General features: G+C 37.6%; 2 protein-coding genes across 2 annotated transcripts in view; both read left to right on the top strand.

Annotated features, from left to right (window-relative positions):
- The first annotated feature begins 1,532 nt into the window (after positions 1-1,532).
- Positions 1,533-12,825, top strand: LOC102806222 (adenylate cyclase type 10-like). The gene is made up of 24 exons (XM_006812047.2): positions 1,533-1,704; positions 2,422-2,538; positions 2,752-2,895; positions 3,653-3,796; positions 4,229-4,437; positions 5,097-5,160; positions 5,313-5,393; positions 5,514-5,563; positions 5,895-6,051; positions 6,486-6,517; positions 6,637-6,755; positions 6,975-7,051; positions 7,220-7,406; positions 8,111-8,332; positions 8,804-8,990; positions 9,281-9,367; positions 9,509-9,789; positions 10,003-10,172; positions 10,359-10,700; positions 11,334-11,430; positions 11,648-11,798; positions 12,018-12,098; positions 12,391-12,432; positions 12,554-12,825. Exons 1-24 carry the CDS (start codon positions 1,533-1,535, stop codon positions 12,761-12,763), a joined length of 3,423 nt encoding a protein of 1,140 aa, XP_006812110.2. The 3' UTR covers positions 12,764-12,825.
- Positions 12,826-16,338: 3,513 nt separating this feature from the next.
- Positions 16,339-27,263, top strand: part of LOC100313705 (piwi-like protein) — a 31,684-nt gene continuing 20,759 nt past the window's right edge. The window contains exons 1-2 of the mRNA XM_085490842.1: positions 16,339-16,445; positions 17,771-18,083. Coding sequence (XP_085346968.1) covers positions 17,816-18,083 — 268 coding nt within the window. The 5' untranslated portion in view covers positions 16,339-16,445; positions 17,771-17,815. The remainder of the gene's footprint in view (positions 16,446-17,770; positions 18,084-27,263) is intronic.

The raw sequence follows: 27,263 nt of genomic DNA on the forward strand, positions 1-27,263 counted from the left end.
TTGTCTCTGAATAAAATACCGTACGCAAGCTGAAGTAAAAAAAAAAAACGCGTAAGAGGAGTGTTATTTAGTTATTTGACACGTATACGCTTGTACCGTGTTTAGGGTCAAATAACGTAGAATAAATAGTGAAAAAAGGAATCTCGTGAATTAATGTTATCTCAACTCGGAAACAGTGTGATTTAGTATGTATATAGGGTATCTATTTTATGTTTCTGCACTTGAAAAGGGGCAAAATTTCACAAAAATAAGTATGTGTTTAGAGCCTTTTTTGAAAGCTACAGTCACAGTCAGCTGGCATTGGTGTCGCTGGCTGTATATGATAAAGGGAAGTTGTGCAACCAAATTTGCCGAGTTCGCAGTTTTTCGCCAATAAAAAAATAAATAATAATGTAGGGGTAAATTACTTCTTTATTAAAACCAACCATGGAGCTGCATTCAATATCAAATGAAATGACCGAGCACAAAAAAAGAAAACGAGAAAAAAACATGTACATATTAAAAAAACGTAATACATGTAACATATGTTATTATAAACATTATTATATCACATAATGTTCACTATTGGTTTTTCAACCACAGTTTAGCCATTAAACTCATTGGCTACCATTAAAACATACCACAAAACGTCCTCTACTTATATGGTTTTATTTTACATTATTCACAAAATCCAGAAAAATATCAATCGTATGATCAAAGAACAACCATTTAGTATTTCCTCCCATGGTAACAAGTTGACGTCATATCTCAAAATTGTGTCCGGGCGAAAAATAACATGTTGCTATAAAATGTACCCATTTGTGTATTTGATGATTGTCCCGAAACCCAAACGTTGATGAGTACATTGCTTGCTAAACTCTTTTCTGGTATTTGGTATTCCCCTTATGGTTTACCGACAAAGACAAGGATTGTTATGTTACATAAAGGTAACCTAACGTGCTTAGGACTGAAAATTGAAACTTATTTTCAAGGTTCGGAAAACAGGTTACTAATTTTAATGTCACAGGCTCTGTGTTTGATAAATAGGGACAATTATTACAAGTTGAAGTCCCGGGGGCAATACATAGAACTAAGGCAATCAACTATCAAATTTAAACGGAGATTTAACACGGTGATGAGGTGTTTCTATGGTCAAAATACATATTTTAATAAATCAATATACAATGCAACTGTTGGTTTACATGTGCTTATATTGGAGATACTCTTCTAAATAGAGCAAATATGGTAACTGTTTTATTTGGACTAAACAGTGACGACAGAAATGGTACTTTGGTATAAATATGGGTATCCAGGTATAAAAATGGTCACTGTTTTGAGATCCCAGGGACACCTCCCTACCCAGCTATGTATCAACTAATTCATCACAGTCATACTGCAGTACTGAACGTTTCATTCGTAGTATCGGAACAATTCAGAGCAATTTTGTGTAATGTTATAATTGAAGTTCATGAAAGTGTGTGAAACAAATAGGAATCATGGACCAGATTTGTGAGATGATGAACTAGCCTGGTTTCCGCCTGTAGAGGTCGGCGATGGCGACCTCTAGTAGCGGCAACCAGACTAGATACTTCACGGATTCTACAATCCGTGAAGTAATCTACACCTATAAACTGGCAAATAAGAAAGTATACATGTCTTCTGCTTTACAAAAAAAGTCGCTAGTTGTCGAGAAAATGAAAAGAATTTACGTCTACATTCATGGTCGTAGGTAATCGTAATATCACCCTTTATTGATTGTATAGCATAGCAACGCGTATCGCGTCGGGATGTTGTTTTGTCAGGTTTAGTTAGAAGCTTTCAGTAACAGTTCTCCAACCTGCTAGTCGCAATTATCATAGCGGTCGCCATAGTTTTAATAATTCACAATTAGCCACTGTTTGAACCGATCACAAAGGAAAAGTTCTACGTCACTTGGCCGCCCGGCGAATAATCGAAAACGCGCCTCAACACACAACAATACGCACTGTTGACGTTTAAGAACAATGTGCGCGTCATGGCGCGTACTTGTGCGCAGCGTGGAATGAACAATGGTTTGACAACGTTGAATAATGGAACAATAAGAACATATAGTGGCCACGGTACGAGAACATTCACATTACAGTCAGCGGCAGTGAGGCGTAAGACACCTGTGTTGGTTAAGAGCACAAACGGCAAAATGTCGTTTTCCAGTTTGAGCGGGAAACACTTTTTGCATATTAAGGACAATTTTAAAGACGGTAGGTTCGAGCAGGCATACTGTTATAAGCCGCAGTTAGAATATAGGTAGTTTTCTATGGGAAATTTTCATGACAAACACATCTGAACGAATGTTACTGTAAAAAAAAATACATAGTTTTTTTCTTGTTAAATACAGTCAGTGGGCAGTGCCAAGTCGTAGTTACATGGTGACACGATATATTTCTTTGTTTGTTTGTTTTTCAGAAACCGCTAGTAAATTGATCACTCATGTTCCGGACATAGTTATTAAGCAGGGTCTTCAGAAGAAGATACCTTACACTCGTCCTATGTTTGGCGTACTCATGTTTGTAGATGTCTCAGGTAAGATTTGTTTTCAACATCAGATGCGTTATTTAGAAGACGTGTCTTGCAGTGCAGCGATCACGAGCCTGTGATTGTGTTTTCTCATCGTCAAATTCTAGTCACGGACAGTGGAACGCGAAGTCTGTCCAAAGATGAATGTTACTTCGATTAATACTTATTCTAAGTATTGGCTTGTTTGACAATTCATGTTTATTTCTTGACTGTTGTCAGGTTTCACTGCCCTATGTGAGAAGTATGGCATGGAGGCTAAAAAAGGTTGTGGCTCCGACGCCTTGACTAAAACTCTAAATGAGTACATGGGTGCTATAGTTGAGAATATACTGGACTCTAATGGTGACGTCATCAAGTTTGCAGGTACAGTGTGCAAAATGAGAGCTATTATTGCAGGCAAAAATAAATTGTAAAAAAATCATATTGACTAATTAATTGTTATAATTTGTTGTATATTTGCCTCTATAACATTTATAATTTCTGGTATTGTTTGTTTTTGAGGGAACATACAGTTACGGCCTTCGCAAAATATATGGTCAGAACTTTCTTGCTGGACTGTCCATTCGTGGCAATTCTATTGTTTTATACCTGCCACGAAAGAGTTTGTAGATATATCGCTTAAGTCGTGGTAATTTCGCGCCAGACCAAGATTTTAAAAAAGGATTATTAAATTGCCTCGACTATCAATTTTCTCGTCAGTAGCCCAACATTACAGAATATTTCCGTTGATTAATTTATTGAGTTTTCAACTTGCGCAGTTTTCTGGTCAACGATTTGATATCATAAAATTAATATTTATTGTGAAGTACTTGTTTCCGGTGCATTTAGCATGTGGTTCCGGTGCATTTCTACAGTTCAGTTGTTGTAATCTTGTACATGTACTACTTTCCATTACTACTTCCTTTAACGCGTACCGGAAATAGAATCTATGACGGCATTTTTATTTCAGTGAAGACGATAAAATTAAATTTGTCAAAATATGTAAAGTTTCAGTAAACACATGGTCGGTTGGCCAGGCAACTAAAATGTTTGTTTGTATGTAAGTATGCATTGTTGTGTATTTGTTTGTTTATCAACTCACATATCATAAATAAAGATTTTGTCTCAATATATACCACAGGAGACGCTATTCTCTCTTTCTGGGAAACAACAACGAAGACAGCCCTCAACGGTCTAGTCAGTGCTTTAAAATGTGGAATGAAAATACAAAAAAAATGCGACAATTGGGACACGGAGGTTGGAGTGAAACTACGAGTTAAGATAGGTGAGTTGAAAAGTACATATGTTTATTTCAAATATTATACAGACACGATAAAACCAACGAGTACTAAATTGACAAAGGATAGTAAAAACAAGAATATTTTCTGACTACGCGGAAATGGAAAATGGATACATTCATGTTTTGCCGTTTTATAAGTCGGAGAAACCGTTAAATTATTTAAGTTTAAAATCCACAAGAGACGGACCTATCCTGAAACAGTATGAAAATGAAAATGTGTGAATTTTATTTTAAATATCAGTCGTAATATGAACCAAACTTTCCGCCATGTTGGACGATGGCGACCGTTGCAGAAATAATAAGACTTTGCAGCGAGGGCACGAAAACATTTCAATGTTAACATCTGAAATGTTAGTACTTCACGTCTCGACTTCAGTCACAGTACAGGAATCATTTTCATTGTAAAATATATTATAGGAGTGGCAGTTGGACCACTGTACGCAACGTTCATAGGGAACAAAGACAGTCAACAGTTTGTGATGTCAGGTCCATGTATCAATAATGTACGAGACGCGGAGAACGCGGCAAGTGCAGGACTGCTTGTCTTGTCACCCAAGACTTGGAAAGTTTGTCCCGATAAGAAAAGAATGACGTATGCATTGATGAGAGATTCGGAACATGTAAAGGTAACACCATGTCTTACATAGTAGCATATTTTCTCTAAAAGTGTGGGAGACTATTGTTAATGACATGCGCCTGATTTTAATTCTAAAATGCCAGAATGAGCTATAACGTTCAAGAAAATCAAGGAATAATTGTGGGAACTTATATATCGATCCAGCAACTTGGTTTACTAGTAATTGCAACTTGTGTACGGTCGCATACAAAAAAATGACAAAAGCTTGTATGCAGCCTTACTCACTGGTGATCAGTATATTGTCGGGAATAGACAGACACAATGTCTGTTACCACGTTACGTAACATGTAAGGTTATTTACATTGCTTGATTGCCTTCCGGACCAACTACGGCTTGGACCAACTACTGTTTTAGTGTCCATTAGTGGCACCCTTTCAAGTTTACAGTAATGACTATGACATACATTGTAGTGCCAGTGTATCCTATGTCAAAGTCGATGTCAAACCAGTAGACCATTTTTCGTTCACTGCGAGATCCTGCGCTATGCGTGAAAGCGAACATAACAATGAGACGAACAAATAACGTCGTAGTGACGTGACGTCAAAACATTGTGTGGGATTCGAAAAACGCGAAACTAAATTTATTTCAGCGCTCAATAATGTGCCATACACATTTGATCATGATCAATTATATATTTGTTTGTTTCAGGTTCTGAACATTACCAAGGACTGGGGAAAGGAATACGACCCGTCGAAGTCAAAGGTCGTTTCCGGTAAGTATAATTTATCTGAACAATGCCACAAACTAGCATACTTTGGTGATGATGTCGCACATTGTGTAACCATGGCAATATACACAAAGTGCAGCGTTGGGTTTCTCAAAAGTTGTTGCTTCGAAATCGTCATATTTTGTTCTTATTTACAGCCGTCAGTTACTTCACGAAGAAAAGTAACTCAAATTTTAACAACGCGTTGCCACGGAAACGACAGCACATCGATACTATTGGTAAGTATAAAATTCAGTTATCACCGACGTGTAACATTGTTATAGTTTTCCGATCATTAAAACATATGTGATTGCATACGGTATACTTTGTATTTATTTCTGTGTATTTCCCGTTCACAGTGCGTAAAGGAATGCTGGAACCTTACGTAGCGGCGCCTGTAATTAACAAGGTAAGTCAACATAGAAATCTTATTCCCTTATTCGAGAATTATATTCATTTCAATTTCAAAGTGATATCAGAACCACCGAACCAACTGGTTGGGCGTAAACACAAAACAACGTATAATATTTAGTAAGTCAAAGTTTACCAATGCGATCGATAAACTTTGGTTTCTTTTACCGTGACGTTGTACCGTTATAGAAAATATTTTATAGTCTTTGGACCAATATATTGTTTCTTGAAGTATATTGTAGCTGATTGTAACAGTATACTATATTTTAAGTGATGTAGATATTATTCTATAGATATAGATTTAATGTATCGTGTTCAATCTTTTACAGATAGAGGAAAATCAGCCACTGGAATATCTGTGTGAACTTCGACAAGTCTCCATCGTCTTCATCAATCTCACTTTAACTAGCGTTCCTAAAGAAGTCGAGTGTTTTATTCTTCAAGACGCTTTCGATGCTATCAATGAGACAGTGGTTCAGTTTCAAGGTACACACCACACAATTATTGTAACATATGTTTTAGAAATATTGAGTATTCACAGGACATCGCAATTCTTGTGACAAACGCTATGCCTTAGCCTTTTCACCAGCAGACTTTCTCGCCTAAATTTGTCTGCACTTTTTGTTTCATATTCTTTAATATTTCTGGAAATTAACCCTAATATTGGAGCCAACAGACAAAATTGTCAGTTTTTACTAAAAAATATCGAATATTTTTGTCAAATCTTCTGTAGGAAAGTGCAGACTATAAACAAGGGTATTTTGTTAATTTTTTGATGAAAACAGGAAACTAGCGGTGAAAAGGTCAATACTATACTTATTACACCTTGTTGTCGGGAGATCGGAGTTCATCGGTTGTCTCTGCTTCAATATCGTGTCACAACCCAACAACTGACACATTACATTTTCTTTAATTCGCAGGATGCTTGAACAAAGTATTCATGTTCGATAAGGTGGGTACTTCCGTTATTAATATTTACATATTTGTTAACACCTATGAATAAGACGTTGAATTAATAAATTTAAATGATAGTATGTGACGTCATTCTAACACCTCTTATTTATATTTCAGGGATGTACATTCCTCGTCATCTTTGGTCTCCCTGGTTACAAACACGAGAACGAGTGTGCGCATGCGCTTCAATGTTCTCACAGAATCAGAGAGCGTATTGAATCCATCGACAAAATCATGTAAGGAAATGTTTAATATGTTTTTCGCGTTGTCCAGGTTATATTCAATAATTATACCATACATTCGTATATATTAACTGCGCCAACTGATGCAGCCTTGTCATTGGTCCGCGTTACAACTCACGTGACGCAACATACAATTATCATTTATTAATTAACATTCGTTAGAAATTTTAAAATTGACATATCATGAAATAAATGTGTTTTTTTTTATTATAGACGTGCTTCAATTGGCGTTACTACTGGCAACGTGTTTTGTGGTGTGGTTGGTCACCCGGACAGGCATGAGTACACTGGTATGTCAATCCTAACACAACTTATACAGTACTAGTAACAGGAAATGATGTAAAACAATCTCAAACATTAATAGTCTGAGAAGACAATAAGACTATATCATATTGTATTCACATCCAATCACCATATGTCGCCTGGTAACAACATATCTGTTTTCTTTCAATTACTAGTTATTGGACGCAAAGCCAATATGGCAGCTCGTTTGATGATGCATTATGCTGGCATCATTTCCTGCGACGAAGCGACATATGAATTGTCTAAACTTGGCCTTCCTTGCTTTAAACTTCTACCGAGTAAGGAAATGAAAGGTCTGAGACAAGCTGGTCCGATCAGGCAGTATTTGGAGGACAATCACTGGTAAGTTCAGCATCGATGTAAAGTAGTCTGTCGCTGGGGGCGTAACTGAAAACCAGGAATTCATGAACAAAATGCAGCTGGCGGCGTGATTTTGCCGTTGACTCAAAACAACAGTGCAATACTATGTTTAACCTTCTAAAAACCTTCTCGCCACGAACATTACACGAATATACAATACAACTGACAGACGGATGGACAGACGACCAGACAAGGACATCATTAATTTTGCTTATCATGTTTGAAATTTGTATTCATTCTTTATTTTGTTATTTTTTCCTTTAGTTCCATTGAGAAAATGATTCAACCATCGGACTCTAAATTCCCGTTACTGGGTATGTATGTTTTTGAGTATCGACATTGTTGTTTTTCTTGTTAATGTCGTTTTCACTAATTATCAATAACCAGTATATACCGTATAATGATACGTCTTCTGCCACATGGGACGAAAGTCAATGCATTTCTCCTTCATGTTGACCATTTCAACCAAACTTTCTCGCTCAAATTTGTCCGCGCTTCTTTTTTATATTCCTTAATATTTCTGGAAATGAGCCCCAATTTTGGAGTCAGCAGACAAAATTTGAGTCAATTTTCAGTTTTTATTCAAAACTTTTGCTATTTTTGTTCCAATCTTCTGAAGGAAAGTACAGACTATGAACGAGACTATTGTTGTGATGAAACGAAGGAAAACGTTAGGAAATGACAAGTGGAACACACAAGTATAGTATTATATTCATGAACCATTGGTACTATGTTCGTTTTACAGGTTATACCAATGAAATGGCACAGTTCACTTCGGCTCTAAATCTTATCACCGAGCACCGGGAGAAAAGCCATCGCCGATTGGTGGTCTTTGAGGGTGAAGCTGGTGTCGGAAAGTCACGCGTCCTGCAAGCAGCAACAGACTTGGCGACGCAACAAGGTCACAGGTAAAAACTGACATCACCATGGAAACCAACATATGTAAATTACATCATTGCGAAATATAAATTCTTATCGACTTGTTTCATCATTCCTTTGAAATTATTATTAATGTTTATGGAAACGCAAGGGTTCATAGTAAAACAACTAACGACAACTTCTTATACCGACATACAAAAAACGTTATAGATATATGCATAATACATGTACTTCCTTCAACAAATTAAGAGAACAGAATACCATTCATTATCGCACTTAAATAGGCGCTGGCGAGAGACATTACGAATATGAATTAAAATATATGCTTATATGTATGATATCTATCCAAGATTGCATTAGTATACGCTCCAAACAGATTTAAACTCAGTTACGTGTGCTTATATTTTACAACGTGGGCATATACGGACACTTTCTACCGAATTCGTGTTGCGTTCACAGTACAGCTATATAAACTAATGTTGGGTAAAATGCATTTTCAGGGTTGTTTCATGTCCACTGTATTTGAACGATTCTACCAACCCCTACTACACTGTGAAGAGACTACTCAAGACATTGTTCAGCATGGACGGTTGCAGTACCCACATCGAACGCGAGGAGGCTCTGTATAAATGCTCAGATGGTATCACGGGGTACCTCTGCCTTCTCAACGATCTGCTTGGGCTACAGGTAAGCATGCACTGTGATCTTTTTACAATATTACCGATCACGTTAAACACGGTAATAACAATAAAAAGGATGACACGAAAGTTGTTGGAAAGATTTTACTGTATTCTAGATGACAAACAACTACACTCCAAACACAGTGGCCGATTTGAACCACATTGCCTTCACCCATATACGTCATGTTGTCGTCACAGAAGCATTATATCACTAGAGGGCGCTATTTATAGATATTATACGAGTAGTATGTTAGTTACTGTAAACTTTTTATAATTGTTGTATTTGTCTGTTTGCAGATTACATGCGATGAAGAACTGACTCACATGAGTACTTCAAAACGAGATCTGGAAATGAGGAAACTATTGAACCAAATTATTCATCAGGTGACTTGTCATACTTAACAACTTACGTCATTTAAAGCATGCCTGATTATGTTCGCCATAGTCATGTTGCATTATGAGAATTATGCACATTATTGAAAAAGTACATATTTATTGATATTCATCTTCTTTTGTGTTCTCTAGTTCGCCAACAAAACCTGTCTGATTTTTGCGATCGATGACGCACACTTCATGGACAATGAATCATGGGAATTTTTAACTGATCTGGCTTCTGATTCCAAAGCAGTTTGCGTTTTAGCGATGCGACCTTGCCCGACAAACAAAGAACAGTGCCCAGCAGCAACTGTCGCGCTCAACAATGAGTACACTTTACGTATCAAACTGAAGGGCCTCGAGCCGCAGTTCATGGGCCCTCTAGCGTGTCAGTTTCTTGATTGTGTGAAGGTAGCAGAAGAACTGCTTAGGTATGTATGCAATTTTACTTTCAATTTTAGTTTTGGTAGAATTTTGCGCAAATATCAAAGATTCGTGTTACTATTCAACTCATTTTAAACACGATAGATTGAATGAATACTAGTAATCTGAACATGGTGGCGCCCTCCATGCAATGGAGCTGAGACCCAAAGTACGCCACCACATGATTGCAAAGAATTTCATTCCTTGTTTTCGCGTTCTAGGATTTTGGAAACTCGCAGCCATGGATTGCCTTCTTGGGTAGAAGCACTTGTTAATGATCTGATGGCAACAAACAAGATACACGTAGTCCACAATCAGGAAGGCCATAACGTTTGCATCGTGACGCCAGGCTTGAAACTTCACATGCTGCCCATACCGGCATCTCTATCAGGTGTGTATAACATCAGTCGGTCCTATAAAATGACGTGCAGTTATCCCATTGAATTCTTGATGCAAAGATTTAGTTTAATTTTCTCAAATTTGAATGATAATTTGGAACAAATTAAACATAATGGGAAATTGTTCATTGTTGATCATCGCCATCATCATCATGTGTAATCATGTGATTTCGTTTCAGGTATGATCTTGGCTAAGATCGATCGCTTGTCAGCCACTGAACGCATGGTAATCAAGTGTGCCTCAGTCATCGGCATGTCAATGGAAAAAGATACCCTGTTACGGATATTGCCAAATGCCAATGCAAAGAAATTCGAATCGTCTTTAGCTATTCTATCAAAAGCAGCACTATTAGATGTGTCGTTCAGCAGCGATAGCTTCAAAGAGACTCTTCGATTCCGCACCGCCATTGTCCAAGAATGTGCCTACTCTACCTTACTCGAAAGTCAACGCAAGAAGCTCCACGGCAAGGTTGCTAACTACTTAGATGAAAACTTCATCAACTCCCAACGTGACGATCAAGGTGATTACATAACTTTATTGCGATAAATGTGTTTTTTATAATGGATTTACCACACAAATACTATGCTAACAATTAATTTACTTCTGACATTTGTCAGGGTGGTGGGTCGGATTTTCTAAGAATATTAATTATATACTAAGTATTGATCACAAAATATCTTTTTTTTTGAACAAATACTGGTAAATAATTGTAAGCTCATAGTAGCTGGTGACGTAGAAAGTAAAGCAAGTAAAAAACACCGAATAAACGGTGTGGGAAATACTGTAAAATATGTTTAAATAACTACTTGCCATTTTAGCGAATTTGACTCAATACATGAATTAACTGATTCTTAATTTAGCTAAAATGCCAATAATCTCATTGTGAGAATATACTTTACTTTAAATTAGCGAAATAACAGATTAGCTAAAGTAGCTAAAATAACATGCTAGCATGTTTTACAGTAGTATGTCAAGTCAAAGTAAACATGTACTGTGTACGACGTTTGTCTTCCTTTTCTTGACAACACAATGCAAGGAGTATGTTTATTACATTTTCCAACATGTTTGAATCAATTTAGTCAAACGTCGTCAGTTTATTAGCAATGCTGCCACAAAGTTCTGACAGTACTGCGTATTTTTTTTTTCTTAATAGGAACTGGGTACAAGCCTCTTTCATTTTTCAAGAAAATGAAGTTCAACAAATCACGCGGCACGCCATCAAAACTGAGTTGCTCGCCGAGCACAACAAGGTATGTCATGTTTCCATGTAAACCTTACATTCGTATTTCAATTTCTTGCTAATGTTCGCCACTATATTAAGCGCAATGAGACGTATTATCTCATAGTGCTTACCTTGGCAACTCAACATTACAGTTTGCCCTCCACACCAGTCACAAGTCCAAACAATAACGAATTATATAATCTAATCTTTCACATCGGCATTTCTAACGTCATTTTTTATTGCAGTTTGATAACCGAGAAAAGCGAGGAGGAAGAATTAGTGACGGTGTATCCTCAATTGATACGCCATTGGCGGGCTGCTGGCAGCAACTCAAAAACTAGGCACTACCTCATAAAAGCAGGTTCCATCGCAATCAGCACAGGCCACAATATGCAGGTGAGAGTTACAAGTCGCTATATAAATGGGCTTCTTTTTTAAGATTGAGGGCGGGGTGACCCCGGTAAAATTATACTTAATCGGTTTGTTTTTACGACAAGATGGTGACACTTTGCTATTGAGACGTGTACTTTTGTTTTTTTTATAATTTCACTCAGTGCAGAAGGCAGTCAGTCTAGCTAATGTTGTTAGTAATGTTATAACGTTGTTTTTTTACAGGCTATATCATACTTGGCACAAGCAAAGAATCTAAATCCTTCCAGAGAACAGTTAGCTTACATCGACGATCTTCTTAATTTGGTGAGTGATGTCATACTATATAATTCTACGATTACAGCTAACACTGAAATAAAATGATTTCAATATTTCGGAAAGTACGAGATATGCACAAACTATGTATTCCGAGTATGAGATTTACAAAAGTTAATTTATTAAAGCCTTTCGTATATCTTAAAAGTTATAGACACCTCGGACCAACTCTTAGTATATGGCTGAGTCGCCCTTCCTAATACCGTTTTCATATAAAAAGAACTACTATATGGAGATTTATTGTTCTCATGATAAAGTTTGTGATTTTGTTTTCATTACACAGGCTTTGAACTGGAGTTTAAGAACTTTCACCGATAACGTCAAGGTAATATAAGAGTCATAATGATTTGACTAACTATGATATATACTTTATACCATTTTCTATATATTACATTGTATGTTAATGTGGAGAAAAGAAATATTTGTATGCATTGTGTGTGTTTCAGGGCCGTGATACCCGCTGGAAGGGCGCTCTCAAAACAGTTGTACGCAGTAGACGAGGCAAGGCAGTGTTGAACCATCCCGATCTCTACGATGATGATGGTGTCGTTGCTAGGAGATCTTGTCGTTGTTTCTACGTCATATTCATGATGTTATTATTTGCCGCTGCTGCTGGATTTTCCATTTTCTACTGGGAGCTGCATCATCAACTATAATTTGAGAAATGATGTGTATAAACCATATATGGTTATGTGATTAAAAATGATTTGAAACGCAATTATGTGCACAATGTTTCGTTTTTGCATCTTTTTCGATGTGTGATTATATTTACTGCCGCCATGTTTTCGAATGACGTCATTGAATCGACACAGTAACTTTATTCAAACTCGATGAAAGTACCTACCGGTGTTAATACAATCAAAATAATGTCCAGGGCATTATTTTGCTAAATGTATTTGTGTAATGATTTGAGGCTATGACGTTTAGTTTAGTAATTATGCAAATAAGCATAATGATATTGATACATTTTATGGAACATCTCGTGAGTATTTAGACTCAGTTCCAGGCCTAGCAGTTGAGCAATAAACACCTGGCTACAAGTGTTCCTCTCCAGTGCGTTATTCTCCTCCGAATTTTGTGACCAATCAATACTCACTTGGTTCACTCTACCTTGAAAAGTCTATTCAGTTTACAATTTGCTAAGCCCTTGGGAGGATGTGAATGACATTCATCGACATTTTGTTGTTATGTGCATCATGTTTGATACACATTGGATGCGGCTGACGCGGTTGTCAAATGATAGAATAGCCAAAAACGCATATAAATATTGGGTTCATGACATTTCATAACAGTATAACAGTTGGATAACAGTTATCGGGAAATTGGAGATCACCACCATCTTGTTAGTTCGAGTACTTTGAGTCAAAATGTACGATGTGACATTCCGAGTAGACCGATCAGGCCATGCTGTGTGGCGCGTATCGCGTGGACGGGTTTCACGTTCTCTGCACGTAATAAGCTCGGTTATTAAGCATCCTTTTTTGGGGATGCCCGGTGGCCGAGGGGAAGACGTGTAGTGGCGTGAAGCTAGGCGATTAGGTGCCGTACGCGAGCGCCGGTTCGAGTCACGCACGCAGTACGTATTTACTATAATTAGACATAGTCTTTACCTTGCCGTTTATTCGGTGTTATTTGCTTACTTTACTTCCTATGTCGACAGCAACTATGAGTTTAAAAATTATTTCTCAGTACTTATTCACTGTTAAAATGCTGTACCATTACTTTCACCATCCTACTACAGCCAGATCTGAAGGCCTTTGCCGCATTCTGGCCATGCTGTGTGGCGCGTATCGCGTGGACGGGTTTCACGTTCTCTGCACGTAATAAGCTCGGTTATTAAGCATCCTTTTTTGGGGATGCCCGGTGGCCGAGGGGAAGACGTGTAGTGGCGTGAAGCTAGGCGATTAGGTGCCGTACGCGAGCGCCGGTTCGAGTCACGCACGCAGTACGTATTTACTATAATTAGACATAGTCTTTACCTTGCCGTTTATTCGGTGTTATTTGCTTAGTTAACTCATCGAAAGTTTTCCCGCCTGAAACATTGGGCATGATGAGCATGTATAATTTATCTGGTCGACCTCGAGGACTAGTGTGGGTTTCTGGTGGTATCCGAAAAAAAAACTTTTTCTTTAACCGCTGCCACCATATGTAAACTGAGAACAGACTTCTCAAAGTAGAGTGAACCAAGTATACAGATTTACTTGAAAAATTACATTTCTGTAGTGTTCTGTTTTTCCATTAATTTATCTAACACATGTTATTGGAGTCAATTTTTTTTAAAATAGTATCATCCTGTCATTTCATTTTGCGATAAAATTTTCACAAGTATATTCGCATAATGAAAGACAATAATCCTCTAAATTGGAGCTTTCCGCCATTCATTTTTGAAAAATATACATGTTTCCTAACAAGAAGACAAATAAAATTCAACAATAATGTTTCATCTGGGTCTGATAAAATCATACAAAGCCTGCTGGGAGGTGAACTCAGTTGCAGCGAGACAGACCTACCCCACCAGAATAGCAAATCCTTTCATAGGAACATTGTATAATTACAGTCATGGAAGAGATGCTCATAGTTCTCTGTTCTGGCAGAAGGTGCACAGTAGTGGGATAGGGATATTTATGTGGGTTGATTCTATGTATACGAATAAGAGACTACCTCTTATTCGTATACAAAATGTTATGAAGAGTTTTGAATTTCTGGAACTGAGTTTAGACTCACGAGATGTTCCATACAATATATGTATCAATATCATTATGCAAATAACAAAACAAAACGTCATAGCCTCAAATCATTACACCTTCATTTTTATAAGTTTCACAATTCAAACCAAAACGAAAGGCTTACAATGCCCCGATGGAATAACGTCGGGGTATTTTCAAATGACGTTCGTAAATTGGCTGGTTGGATCCAACCGCTTTTGCAATTTATTAAAAATTATGAAAATGGAGGGAATGTGTTTGTTATTGGAATGTCTGAGTTTTCTGACGCTAAGTAAAGGCTAGCTAGCTAAACTCAGACATTCCAATAACAAACACATTCCCTCTATTTTCATAATTATTTTAGTGTCAGGTTAAATGATGGATACTTGAGCGGACAAGAATAATTCAGTGACTGATCGAACTCACGACCGTCAAAATATAACCTTACGTTAAAGCATAATGGTTATTAATTAATATACATCTGTCACCATAACGCCATAAGTTTCAGCGTGCCGTAAGTTTGCGGTATTTTACGGGGTATTTTCATCCTACCATATTAGGAAATGTGAATTCCAAACATGGAATGATTACGCGCGTAAGCGTCCTCTAATAATAAAAACAAACATGGCTGCTACCACAGAGTTCGCTGATTCTGTTCTAAATATTTTGAATTTCGGCATTCCCATGGTGGAAGGAAAAGATGTATAATAAATAATAAGGTTATTTACGAGGATATCTCAAAGTATGCACGAAGACTACTGTACTAGCTGGAGTATCGACCAACGCGCAGCGGAGGTAGATGATGCGCAGCGCACTGTCTGAGTGCATACTTTGAGGTATCCTCGCAATAACCTCATATTATAAAAATAAAACATTACGGCGTTTTCCACGCAGACGGGGGTCAACCAATCACGGTGAATGTGTACTAAATTAATAATTGAATATCAGTCAAGCTTATTATGGTTTCAAAACGTGCACAGTTCAAAGTAAGGAGATAGGAGTTAGTCGATCGCCCTCATACTAGACCACAGACCCTTTATTTCTCATCTCATTCTCATCATCATCATCGATCGCCAACCTGTTTCATGATTATACTCGTAGGTAGTTTAGTCAGAAAACCATGTTTTAGTGTTTTTATATTAGCCATGAAAGAGTGTGAATATCGGTGTATTTGTAAGTACTGCGTTCTGTATTGTGTGAACGTATTCCTAGTTTATTTGCCACTTTTTAACACCGCGGGGCAAAACAAAGTAAGCACTGTAAGACTTTACCGAGGGCGCACATCTTGTTTTCAGATTTCGAGGTCAATCTACTCAACCAGCGACTCATTCTCGATTCGAATCACACTAAAATTAATAGTAACTGATATCAATATGTGTCATTTAAAACAAATTTATGCAGCTTTTGTATAGGTTAACGATCTTTTAATATACTTTAACGAATTAGTTGTCCGGATTAGTTCGACAAGTTCTCTGACTGGCATGTGTATTGATTGAACCAATAGCAGTATCTGTTACTCACAACAACCATTTAAGCGAATAAAACGAAGAATCTGATAGGTTCGGGAGCATTCGTGAACACTTCGGGGGAATATTCACTTCGGATAATGTCGACATAAAGAAGAAAATCAAAGGTGGGTAGATTGTGTGCTTACGTGTTTTACTAGTTTATCTGAGAGTTTTCTGCCAAGGGATTATTGGCGATCCTGGAAAATAAGTTTGGCGATATTTTAGTTAAGTGGATTTATTATCAGTTTTGTAAATGACAATTTAATTGAAAGTTCGACTTTGACAATTTATGATGAGTGTATCGAGGTCATCGTGGGATTGGATTTTCCCTCGTATGACTTTTTAATTTTTTCAGAGATCAACAAATCGAATGTCTATATTCCTGTGTGTTGATAATTTCCAGACGTGATGTTAATGCCTTACTTACCCTCCTATGGCCACTGATGTTTTTGAGAAAATGACCGATCACGCCATGTTCCCTTGTTGGGCCGTTCACATTGGCCGTTCACATTTTTTGCATGAAGCACATGCGTGGTCGACACCATCGCGCACTGCTTGCTAGAAAAGATGTTGCGAGGTTTTTCCAAAAATACTAATATTTTAATAATTATGCATAATATTTACTATTTACTGTGTACTCTGTTGTGTGAATAAAGGCGGGAATAAATTCTGGAGTGACATAACGGCCCTTTTAAAATCATTGGTCTTAAAAAGATATTACCTTAACAAGTTTTGTATGTGCTCCTATCATTGGTGCAGGGTACCCCGAATTCATGCAATTTCATACTTACTATGTAATAATATTTTAAATACATTGAAAGACATTATATATCATTTTTTTCACCATATGTCAAAGACCAATATTTTGAGATGTATCCTTGTCATAGGAAACAATGAGGAAATGTATTTTTGAAATTGCATCCATCACATCACCACTTTTCAACATTCAGTAGAAGTCACAATGTTTGCTTTAAATTGGTTTAAATGCTGGAAATGGTCTCCTGGAAAATAATGCAAGTAATTCAAGGAAGCTGTTCTTTTAAAATCGCTCTCAAAACCAATTTGACTAATCACAGACATTATGCTAATTCCCTGGTACATAATTAGTACTTTAGAAAAAATGTAATTTAGTGATTTCAGCGGTTAGCAAGCAACAAGCTAACGCAACTTGATTTTGGGGATTCCATTTTGGCTTTGGATCCTGACAGAAGCAGTCGTATAAAGGTAAAATTTTATGATCGCCGGCTGTATACTATAACTACTACAACTGCCAGGTAACAGTTGTATAGTATACTATATAACTGTTACCTGGCAGTTGTAATTGGAATAAAGCACAAGAGCTCACTCAATGTAGTTTACAGTCTGTTACTGTTGATGGACTGAAGTGAAGCAGTTAAAATCTTTGAGGTTTTGAAATATAAGTAATTACTGGCATGTTTCTATTTCTCAGATACAGAAATTGCTAATAATTGTAGAGTCAATCACTTAACTCATAATGTCTACTGGACGAGCTCGTGGCCGTGCACGGGGTCGTGCTCGCGGAGCTGATGAACCCGGTCAGGCCCGCCGTCCTGGTGAGCCTGTTGGTCCACCTAAAGCAGCCGTTCCAAAGCCTACACAGCCTCTAGTACCTGTTGCTGCTGCACCACCTCCAACTATGGCTGGAGCCCTTCGTCCTCCACCAGCAGAACCACTGGCACCACCGGCACCTGGGAGAGGACGTTCTAGAGGAGGCTTAGCCCAAGCTCCAGCACCTGGAGCAGGTTAGTAATATCAGTCAGTAATTATTATGCAAGGTTTTGCCTAAGGTTTTCAGTGATTATGTTTCCATTTTTTCATTGCAATTTCATATACTGTGCGAGTTCATTAAAGGAAAAATTAAGGCAAACAACATGAAAGATGAAAGAGCTCTACAAATGTAGGAGAATGCAATTTTCAGTTTTTTTCTAGCACTTCTAATTCTCTAGATAATAAAATTTTCATTAATATTATGTGGTCTGCCATCTTGATTTTCCATCAAAGGATTGTGGGTAAAGTGTGACATCATATCCACTGTTGTGAAAAATTGAGTAAATACTTTCATCTATAATGTGAGAAATACTGAGGGAATTAGTTCAAATTTTCAGCGCATATTATTATTTATAGAATTATAATAATGGAAATAAAAATGTTACAATTACATAGAAAGTAAAAATATTACCAAAATGCTAAATAAATAAAAATCATTATTTTGGTCGTTGAAAATAGAATTGACAATTCTTTTTGTCTTCTGTTTGTTGTCAACAGGTTATTTATCACTTGCATAAGCTACTCGCATCAATAAGAAAAACACAAAAATGAATATTTTCAGTTCTATTGCCATGTCAACTATTTTATATGCATGTTTGGCACCTGTACGTGTACGCTATCATGTTCTAAACTTTCAACCAATTTGAAGTTACAGATGAAATTATTTTCTCAAGTTCTTCACAACATGGGGATATGTCATGCTTTACCCATAATCTTCTGCTGAAGAATCAACATGGCGGACTACATAAACTGATGAAAAATTTAATATTTAGAGAAGGAAAAGTAATATAAAAAAAATGGAAATTGTTAAATCTGTCTCTTTGGCTATTTCGGTCTTCTATTTTGTATTTCAAGATGAGCAACCTATAGAAAACTGAATTTTATTCTAGTTTCTAAATCTGGTGGCCTACCTCAAAACTTGGCACAAACCTCTGATAAAGGAGCATTCTTAAGAATTGTTTTTATTTTTGACTCCCGTGTGCAAAGCAGTTTGCGGTTAGTGTCTGTCTGTCTGTCTGTCTGTCTGTCTGTGTCTGTGTGTGTGTGTGTGTGTCTGTTCCATCGATATCTCAAGAACCATCGTTCGGATTTCAATGAAACTTGGTATATAACTTGTCTGGGGCAATGCGCAGATTTGATTAGTTTTTGGTTGACATCCATACATATTAATGAGCTCATCTGCATAATAATGTGTGAATTTTAAGCTATTTCAGTTATATCTCAAGAAGCATTAAAACGATATTTATGTAACTTGGTAAAAATGTTACTAATGATTGGCTGCTGCAATTCATTGTTTTATTTTACATTTGAATTAAAATTTAGCATTTTTATGTATTTTTTTATTATTTTTTTTTTAAATTATATTCTGCCCAATTGCATGAATACAACTAATAGGAATCGGTGAGTGGTCTAATTTGAATAATGATGCGCATGCATATTCTATTTTTTATGACCAGCAATTTATGATGGTGTCGGCCATTTTGTTATTTCCAGTGTGTTGTACAAAAACGAAGCAAACGCCCGGGAGATGACATGTATCAGTTTACATTATGAAAAGGTCTAAGAAATTACATGTATGATTGTTTATTATCGTATAAGTAAATAAATAAATAAGTAATTGACCAAATGTATAACCTCAATGACTGTGAAACGAATTACTGTGCAAGCTAGTTTACATTCACGTGTGGTATACATTTACATTCAAACCACGGAACATTGAACCCTGTGTGAGCCCAGTCAACAAAATAATGAATGTGAGATTCATCATCGCCAAAACCATGGCAGTGTTGAAGATATGAAAATGGTTGGTAGGTTCGATTTCATGGTAAAATGTTGTGTAAATTCGTTGTACTTGTGAATCCTGATTTATCACCGTATTATTGAACGCGAGAACAAATATGGTGACCTCCAGCATCAATGTAGTTGTATCAAGTCGCTGCCGTAAGGAGATATTTGTATCGCTTACCAACATTGTATTGTACTTCTTTCCTTTATTTTCCTTTACACATTTGGAAAACTTGCATGGTGCACTTTCACCCCCACCTTCCCCAAATTACGAAGCTATGAAGTCGATTAGTAGGTATAGGATGTCTATGTGTGTTGATGACTACTGCGTTGTGTAAGGGCTTCTCGTACGTAAAATGGGGCACATTCCCAGTAAAAATATCTATTTACACAAAGCTGACAAAATTCGCCTACAGTACTCATTCCGCCCAACCCGCTTTTATCGCTTTTTTTCCCGATCACTTAATTTCCGATCGCTTGCTGCTTTCCGACCGGAAACTGACCGTTTTTTCTCGCTTGCTCGCATTCGCTTTTGTTCGCTCGCTCGCTCCTGCTATGGCTGGCTTCAGAAATATCGTTCGCTTGCCAACCGCCCGCTGGAATAACAATGATTGTACATTGTATGTATAAACTAATGTTTTTATTCGTAATAAATTTAGGTTTTAATGACAATTCAAAACACAACGCCTATTGCTTCTCTGTTTTGGGAAGGGGGACATAGACGCATTCAAATCACTTGACACATTGTATTGCTTGCTACGCAAGTCGAACTGTGACCTGTATTTACATATTTACGTTCTTGTGTGTGTAGTTCAAGCAGCTATATAACTGGTCAATCGCGATATGTATTGAGTACTAGTATTTGTGTGTTGTGTGTGTGTTTCTGTGTGTGATTTTGACTAAATTTATTCCGAACGGTGCTCAAAATAATTTGACACTTTGTTATTTGCGAACGCAACTCACACTATGACCCTTACTCAATTTGCATAAGTAATACGAATGCTGTAGTTCAGAAAATCTGTCGGTTAACTTTTGCTTGTGTCTGGGTGCGCAAAACAAAACTGCACATATAATTATCGCATAGCTGAATTTCTACAAATCAATTGGACTTAAACTACTTGTATAATGACTGTGGCAATTAATCGCTTGTCTGAGTACATGCGGCGACGAATTATTGGTTTGGCAGCAGCCGGACGAAAAATGAAAGATCTCGGAACATTTAATTGTTGAGGAAAACAAAACAAACGCAGCCAGTGATACATTTTGAAAACAAAAATACAAAATAAACTCAATCAGAGGCGCTGACCACGCGCGTTGGAAATAAATAAAACGTGTTGTGACAGTCTCACCAAACTTTCACTCGCGCAATATAATTATGTTATTTCCCAAAGCACTTATTAGTCCCCGTTCGAACGTAGTCCAAAAACGGGGACTTATGTTTTGCCCTGTGTGCGTCCGTGATCACCTGTATCTCGAACATGCATGGACCGATTAAGTTCAAACTTCACTCATACATCACACATTATATGGGACATGTGTACATAAATTTTTTTCATGATCCGATTAACGATAGCCGAATAGCGGCCATTTTAAGGTCGAAATGCATCAAAATCGCACATTTTCACCATTCCGGACCCGGATCTCAGTTATGCATGGACAGATTTTGTTCAAATTTGGTACATACATTAAACATAATAGGACCTTGATGCACGTCATTTTTTTTTTTGGATCGGGTTTGAAATGGCCGACTGGCGGCCATTTTGTTTTAAAGAATTCAGTTCTGGATCCGTATCCAAGACATGTCTGGATTGATCAAGTTCAAACTTCACACACACAAGGTACATCATGTCAAAAGTATGTATGTGCATTTGTTTCATGATCTCATTAACGATAGCCAAATGGCGGCCGCTTTAAGGACGAAAATGCATTGAAATCGCACATTTTCACCATTCCGGACCCGGATCTCAGTTATGCATGGACGGATTTTGTTCAAATTTGGTACATACATTAGACATAATAGGACCTTGATGCACGTTATTTTTTTCTCGGATCAAGTTCGAAATGGCTGACTGGCGGCCATTTTGTTAAAGAATTCAGTTCTGGATCTGTATCCAAGACATGTCTGGATTGATCAAGTTCAAACTTCACACACACATGGTACATCACGTCACAAATAGATATGTGCATTTGTTTCATGATCCGCTTAACAATAGCTGAATGATGGCCATTTTAAGGCCGAAAATGCATCAAAATCACGTATTTTCACAATTCCGGAACCGGATCTCAGTCATGCATGGATGGATTTTGTTCAGATTTAGTACAATGTGTTGTACATATGCAGGTGCATTTCGGTCATGATCTGCTTTGAATGTATATGTCACTCAATTATGAACCGAACGGGGACGTGTCATTGACAATGACTTGTATTTTAATACATTGACGAAAAATTCACTGCAAGAAAAATGTATATCAGGCTTGTAATTACCAATAACTCTACTCGAACGCAATGTTGATCACTGTAAAAGTGTATAAATTCGAACCGTCATCAAGTTCAAAATTCAAGCGATCTCGTTCAATGTCAAAAATAAACTTGATGTTTAGAAAGACAAAAACAACAACATTAGAGTGCAAATATGTTAGCAGCAAAGAACGAGAAGTGCATGTGGGAAAGCGATGAGTGAACTGCAGGAAAATTGTGCTAATGTGAGAACAAGCTATATACCCCGTGGAATACTCGCTAAAACATCGAGGAAATGTGCCATTTCAAAGGGCACCCTTACAAATAATGTCTGCGATTGTGTGAACATGATAACGTGCAAACAAGGAACAGAGCTTGTGGTCCACCAAGGAAACTTATCGATGGTACAGTTAGATGTAAACTCTTTCGATCTCATATAAGCAGGTTCACGTGGATGTATCATTTTCAACTATTATTAACAACATTATAATAAAGACATTGTGAAACTCTTTTGTTTTTATGAAGAAAATTACGGTAATTTTACCAAGTAAAATCATATTTATTAAAATTGTTGTTCATACATAAGTTGTCGAACACACTACATAGTTTGTAATTTCATCCAGCTCATGATTCAAGACAAATAAAAGGCACAAATATAGATAATATAGCAAATTTTTTTTTTTCTGTAATATTCGTGTGTAATCAGTAATTATGAAAAAACATTATGGGTATATGGAATACATTTCATTATGAATTATTCTTAATATCAATTTCTAAATGAGGTTTTTTTCAGGGTTTTTCCCTCAAAACGAAAGAATTTCATAATGTCAGGAATTATTTATTGGGAACGGGAAGTCTTTATCGTAGTGCTTCGCCTCGGTTGACAATGAGCTCTGTTGGGATGAACATTTGTATTATTATACTGAATAAATCTTAAATCACAGAAATTGTGGCACTCAATCATGGCAATATTCCAGGTCATCATTAGAAAGATGATCGGGATTCAGGTACCATAGTGTTTGTAACAGAAAAAAAAAAAAAACTTTCGCGTGGGATTTTTCATGCAAACATTGTGAATGGTTCCCCGACACTGATTCCTTTTTAAATTTAAATTTTTTTAAGACTTGGTAAACCCTGCTCATGACCGGAGACGTTGTCGAGATGCAGGTGCGATTCCTCTTAGCAACGCGTTCTATTTATTTCCAAAGCGTGCGGTCGGTGCCTTTGATTGCGTTTATTTTGTTCTTTTATTCACGTAATCTATCACTGGCAGCGTTTGTTTTGTCGCGTCTCACAAGTTGTCCAAGCTGACTTTGTTTTGGCTGTAAGTGAACTACGTACAGCTCATGGAAGTATTTTGCCCAGAGTTCGCAAAACGAAATACCCTGCAAAATTTGAACCCTTTATTTTATAACGAGACATTGGGTGCAAAAATAAAAACCATAATTGTAATTAAACAAGTTTATGTAACGTGTTAGTCCGCTTGCCAGCCGCCTAGTTAAAAAACGCGATCTCCATTGATGTCGGCTTCGACAACTTCGAACAAGTAAGATGGGCGCTGGCCGACATTACATTTGCAAGTATTGTATTTGTTTGACAAATTGTACACTATGGTCATTCTATAACAATCGATTGGTCGTTTTTTTTCACAGTCTTACTATTCCTGCAGATATTCTTCAATTGTTATAGGTGCCACGGATTTTAACATAACTACAACTTGACCCGTGTTAAACCCAAACCATGCGTGCAAGGCAACCATCACCCTACACACGGTTACTCAACGAATACCAAATAGAATGGTTTTATTTCATATTAGTTGTGTCAGTGCCGTATTTGATTTCGCATGTTTGGTTCGATCTTGTTTATGGTGGACATTATTACTATGCGTATGTATTATTACCAATTTTATATGGCTGTGTGAAATTTCTTATTTTAACATCATAAAAACAAAAATGATACACTTGTACATGAAACTGTAGGTAATGAACTGTAAATGCGGGCGGTTGTGCTGTCAGGCGAGCGACCGGATACTTTTGGATTTGCGCGGTCGGGAAAAAAAGCGGAAATTGTCCGGTCGAACAAAGCGAGCAAAAAAAAAGCGATCGAAATCCGGAAGCGGGCGAGAGGTTGGGCGAAATGAGTACTGTACATGTGTAAATATATGTTGGGATTTGGAGGGAAAAAAACTCGTAAAACATACCGAATTTACCGTGACAGCAGTGATCAATTTTGGTGCCGATTGTTGGTGGGCTGATCAGCATGTTGGATTATTTCTGAGAACGTTCTTCGTGTGGGAAATCACAAAATCATTAGCACTAAGTAGACTGGTGTACCTTATTTTTGTGTCAGAGTACCCTGTACAAATGACATGAATCGACATGCGATGATTACCAAAACAATTTGACAATCGGTGTCTCATTTGTTCACCGCCCCCTCAACATGGTGATTTGTTATGAGGGGTATTTTTTCCCGGTCCTTTTCGTCGGTAATTACAAATTCATTGGCTCTAATATATCCTAGTTTACTTTAGTTGTTTCATCCGATTATTCTGTACATTTATTTTACCTAGCAAAGGAAACAATCGGTGTCTGGCTTTGTTATATTTACACTATTGCAACACTTTATGTGGGTCCCCAGCGTGGGCCTCGTGTTTCACTATTTTTTTCATTGAATATTACACGGCACGTTATCCCTCAAATCAGAAGGCACATTTATTGCTCGAGTTACTGTTCCTATTAAGAAAAGCCATGGAGCAAAAAAGAAAATATGGTTAAGCTGAATACCATGCTTCATGTGGAATGTATAGACCGTGATGTCGGCATTAACTACTGGATGCACAGTGGAAACCACTGGGGCAACGCCACGCTGACCGGCGTCTCCTGCCTGGTAAAAAACAAACATGTGGGACAGGCTGCAGGGTTTTAAGCAGTCATAGATGTTTTCGAAACGAAAATTAGCGAATAGGTTTTGTTTCGAGCCACTTAAAATGTTCTGTGTGTATTTTTGGTTGGTTCTCATCCAGTGTTTACTCTAGGATGCGCGATTGCGCGATTCCCCGCCTACTACACTTTGTGCGCCCTTAAAAAAATACTCCAGGGACGAAAATTGCCCCTTTCTTCACTGCCCATTGAATTCTTTTAATGATGGTCTGTGCATGTACCTCCACGGTCTGTGCGTGTATTGGACTGCGACGCGCCTAGTAGCTTGCTGATACAAATAACAATCATCCTCCCGCATATTTCGTTTAAAATTGTGCGTCCTTACATTGAAAAACATTACATTGTAACCTTTTTCTGTTATGCGTACGTAAGTTGGGATAGCCCGCATTGAGTTTCTGGAGTGCGTGTGTGACAGGGCGACGCGTTAAGCAACTTGGCGAGGCAACAATAAATTGTCCTTCCCGCTTGTTGCGTGATTTAATTAATTATTTTGCGTGTCCAAATCATTTAAAAAATATTTATTATTATATGAATTTGCAGTGTTATATGTAACAAAACACCACTTGATGTACACGTCACGTTTAATAAATTACGTCGGGTTTTCGATTCACCCATGGAGCTCATGATGCACCGTTGTTTCTCGGTTGACATCTCCGGTGATACCAACAGGAAACTCATCGTGCCAGCGATGATTTCGATTGAAGACCAACTTTAATCATGTTTACTCAAGAAATAAACGTAACTACAGGCATATGGCAAGAAAAGTGCTTTAAAACAATGCATGCAGATCGTAACACTTGCTCAGTCAACGCAGAAAGCACCCCAGCGCGAGAGACTAAGGCGCCATGTTGTTGAAAGTTTGAAAGTTCATCGCTACCATATATGGAAGCAACAAGTGACCTGATGCGTGAATTCACGTTTTTAATTGGATAACTGCTTGACACGCTGTCAAGCCCGCCAGATCGGCACAGCTCTCTGTTGTGCGTAGTTTAGAATTTCCGATTGCAACTAAATTAATTAAACAATGAGCTTGCATTACGTTTTTTTGGGGGAGGGGGGGGGGGGAGTGTGTACCCAGTTTTTTGGAATTTCCATCTTTGGCGTAACAGGGTCACTGTTATTTTTTGGCTGATTTGCGTAATTTATACAAAGCTGTATGGAACGAAAGTGTTGTACTGTGAAGTTCTCGCTGAACCTACCCATGCTAGATCAAATCATAACAAATGACTGTTTTCACCCGTAAAAAAACAAATCACTATTTAATGAATCGACTAAAAAAAGATTCCATTAATTCACACACAATACCAAAAAATATTCCCATTTGTAATCTATTAATTAGCGGCCTTGAAAAAATAATATTTTTACTATGGCGAACTAGTTAACACCCCCACCCCCCCCACCCCCCCAACTTAGGGAACTGATCATTACCACCAAGCCGGTTTCCTGTGAGTCTCCTGCGGCATGCGTTTCTTTACCGTACCGGCCGCTGCTTTACCGTACCGGCCGCTGCTTTACCGTACCGGTCGGTTCTTTGCCGTACCCGAAGGTCATTAGCCGTACCGGCAAGGCCGTTACCGTACTGGCAGGAGGCAATTCACACTTCTGACAAGTTAATTTATGCATTGATTTTCCGGTTTACCGGTAAAATGCCGACCTGTTTAAATTTCAGTTTTATGCACAGGATCGCCAGAGAAAGCAAAACTGTAGAATTAATTTGAGTAGAATTTGTTTAGTTTGTAGTTATAGTCTGTTTATAAATCATTTTGTTCATGTTTGCTATGCGGTAGCTTTCGAGGTCAAATACACCACCAGGGCAATTTGTTGCGTCTTTTTATTTGTCAGAGATTTAACTTTACCATTATTATTGCATAATATTTACATTCAAGTTGCGCGTGATAATGCTACACATGATTTTTGTGAGACCATGGAGCTCCCAGTACGTCCATGTGAACTGTTGGATATGACTACAGACG

The sequence above is a fragment of the Saccoglossus kowalevskii genome, chromosome 16, assembly GCF_978046115.1.
Source record: "Saccoglossus kowalevskii chromosome 16, keSacKowa6.1, whole genome shotgun sequence".
In the NCBI taxonomy this organism is placed as follows: domain Eukaryota; kingdom Metazoa; phylum Hemichordata; class Enteropneusta; family Harrimaniidae; genus Saccoglossus; species Saccoglossus kowalevskii.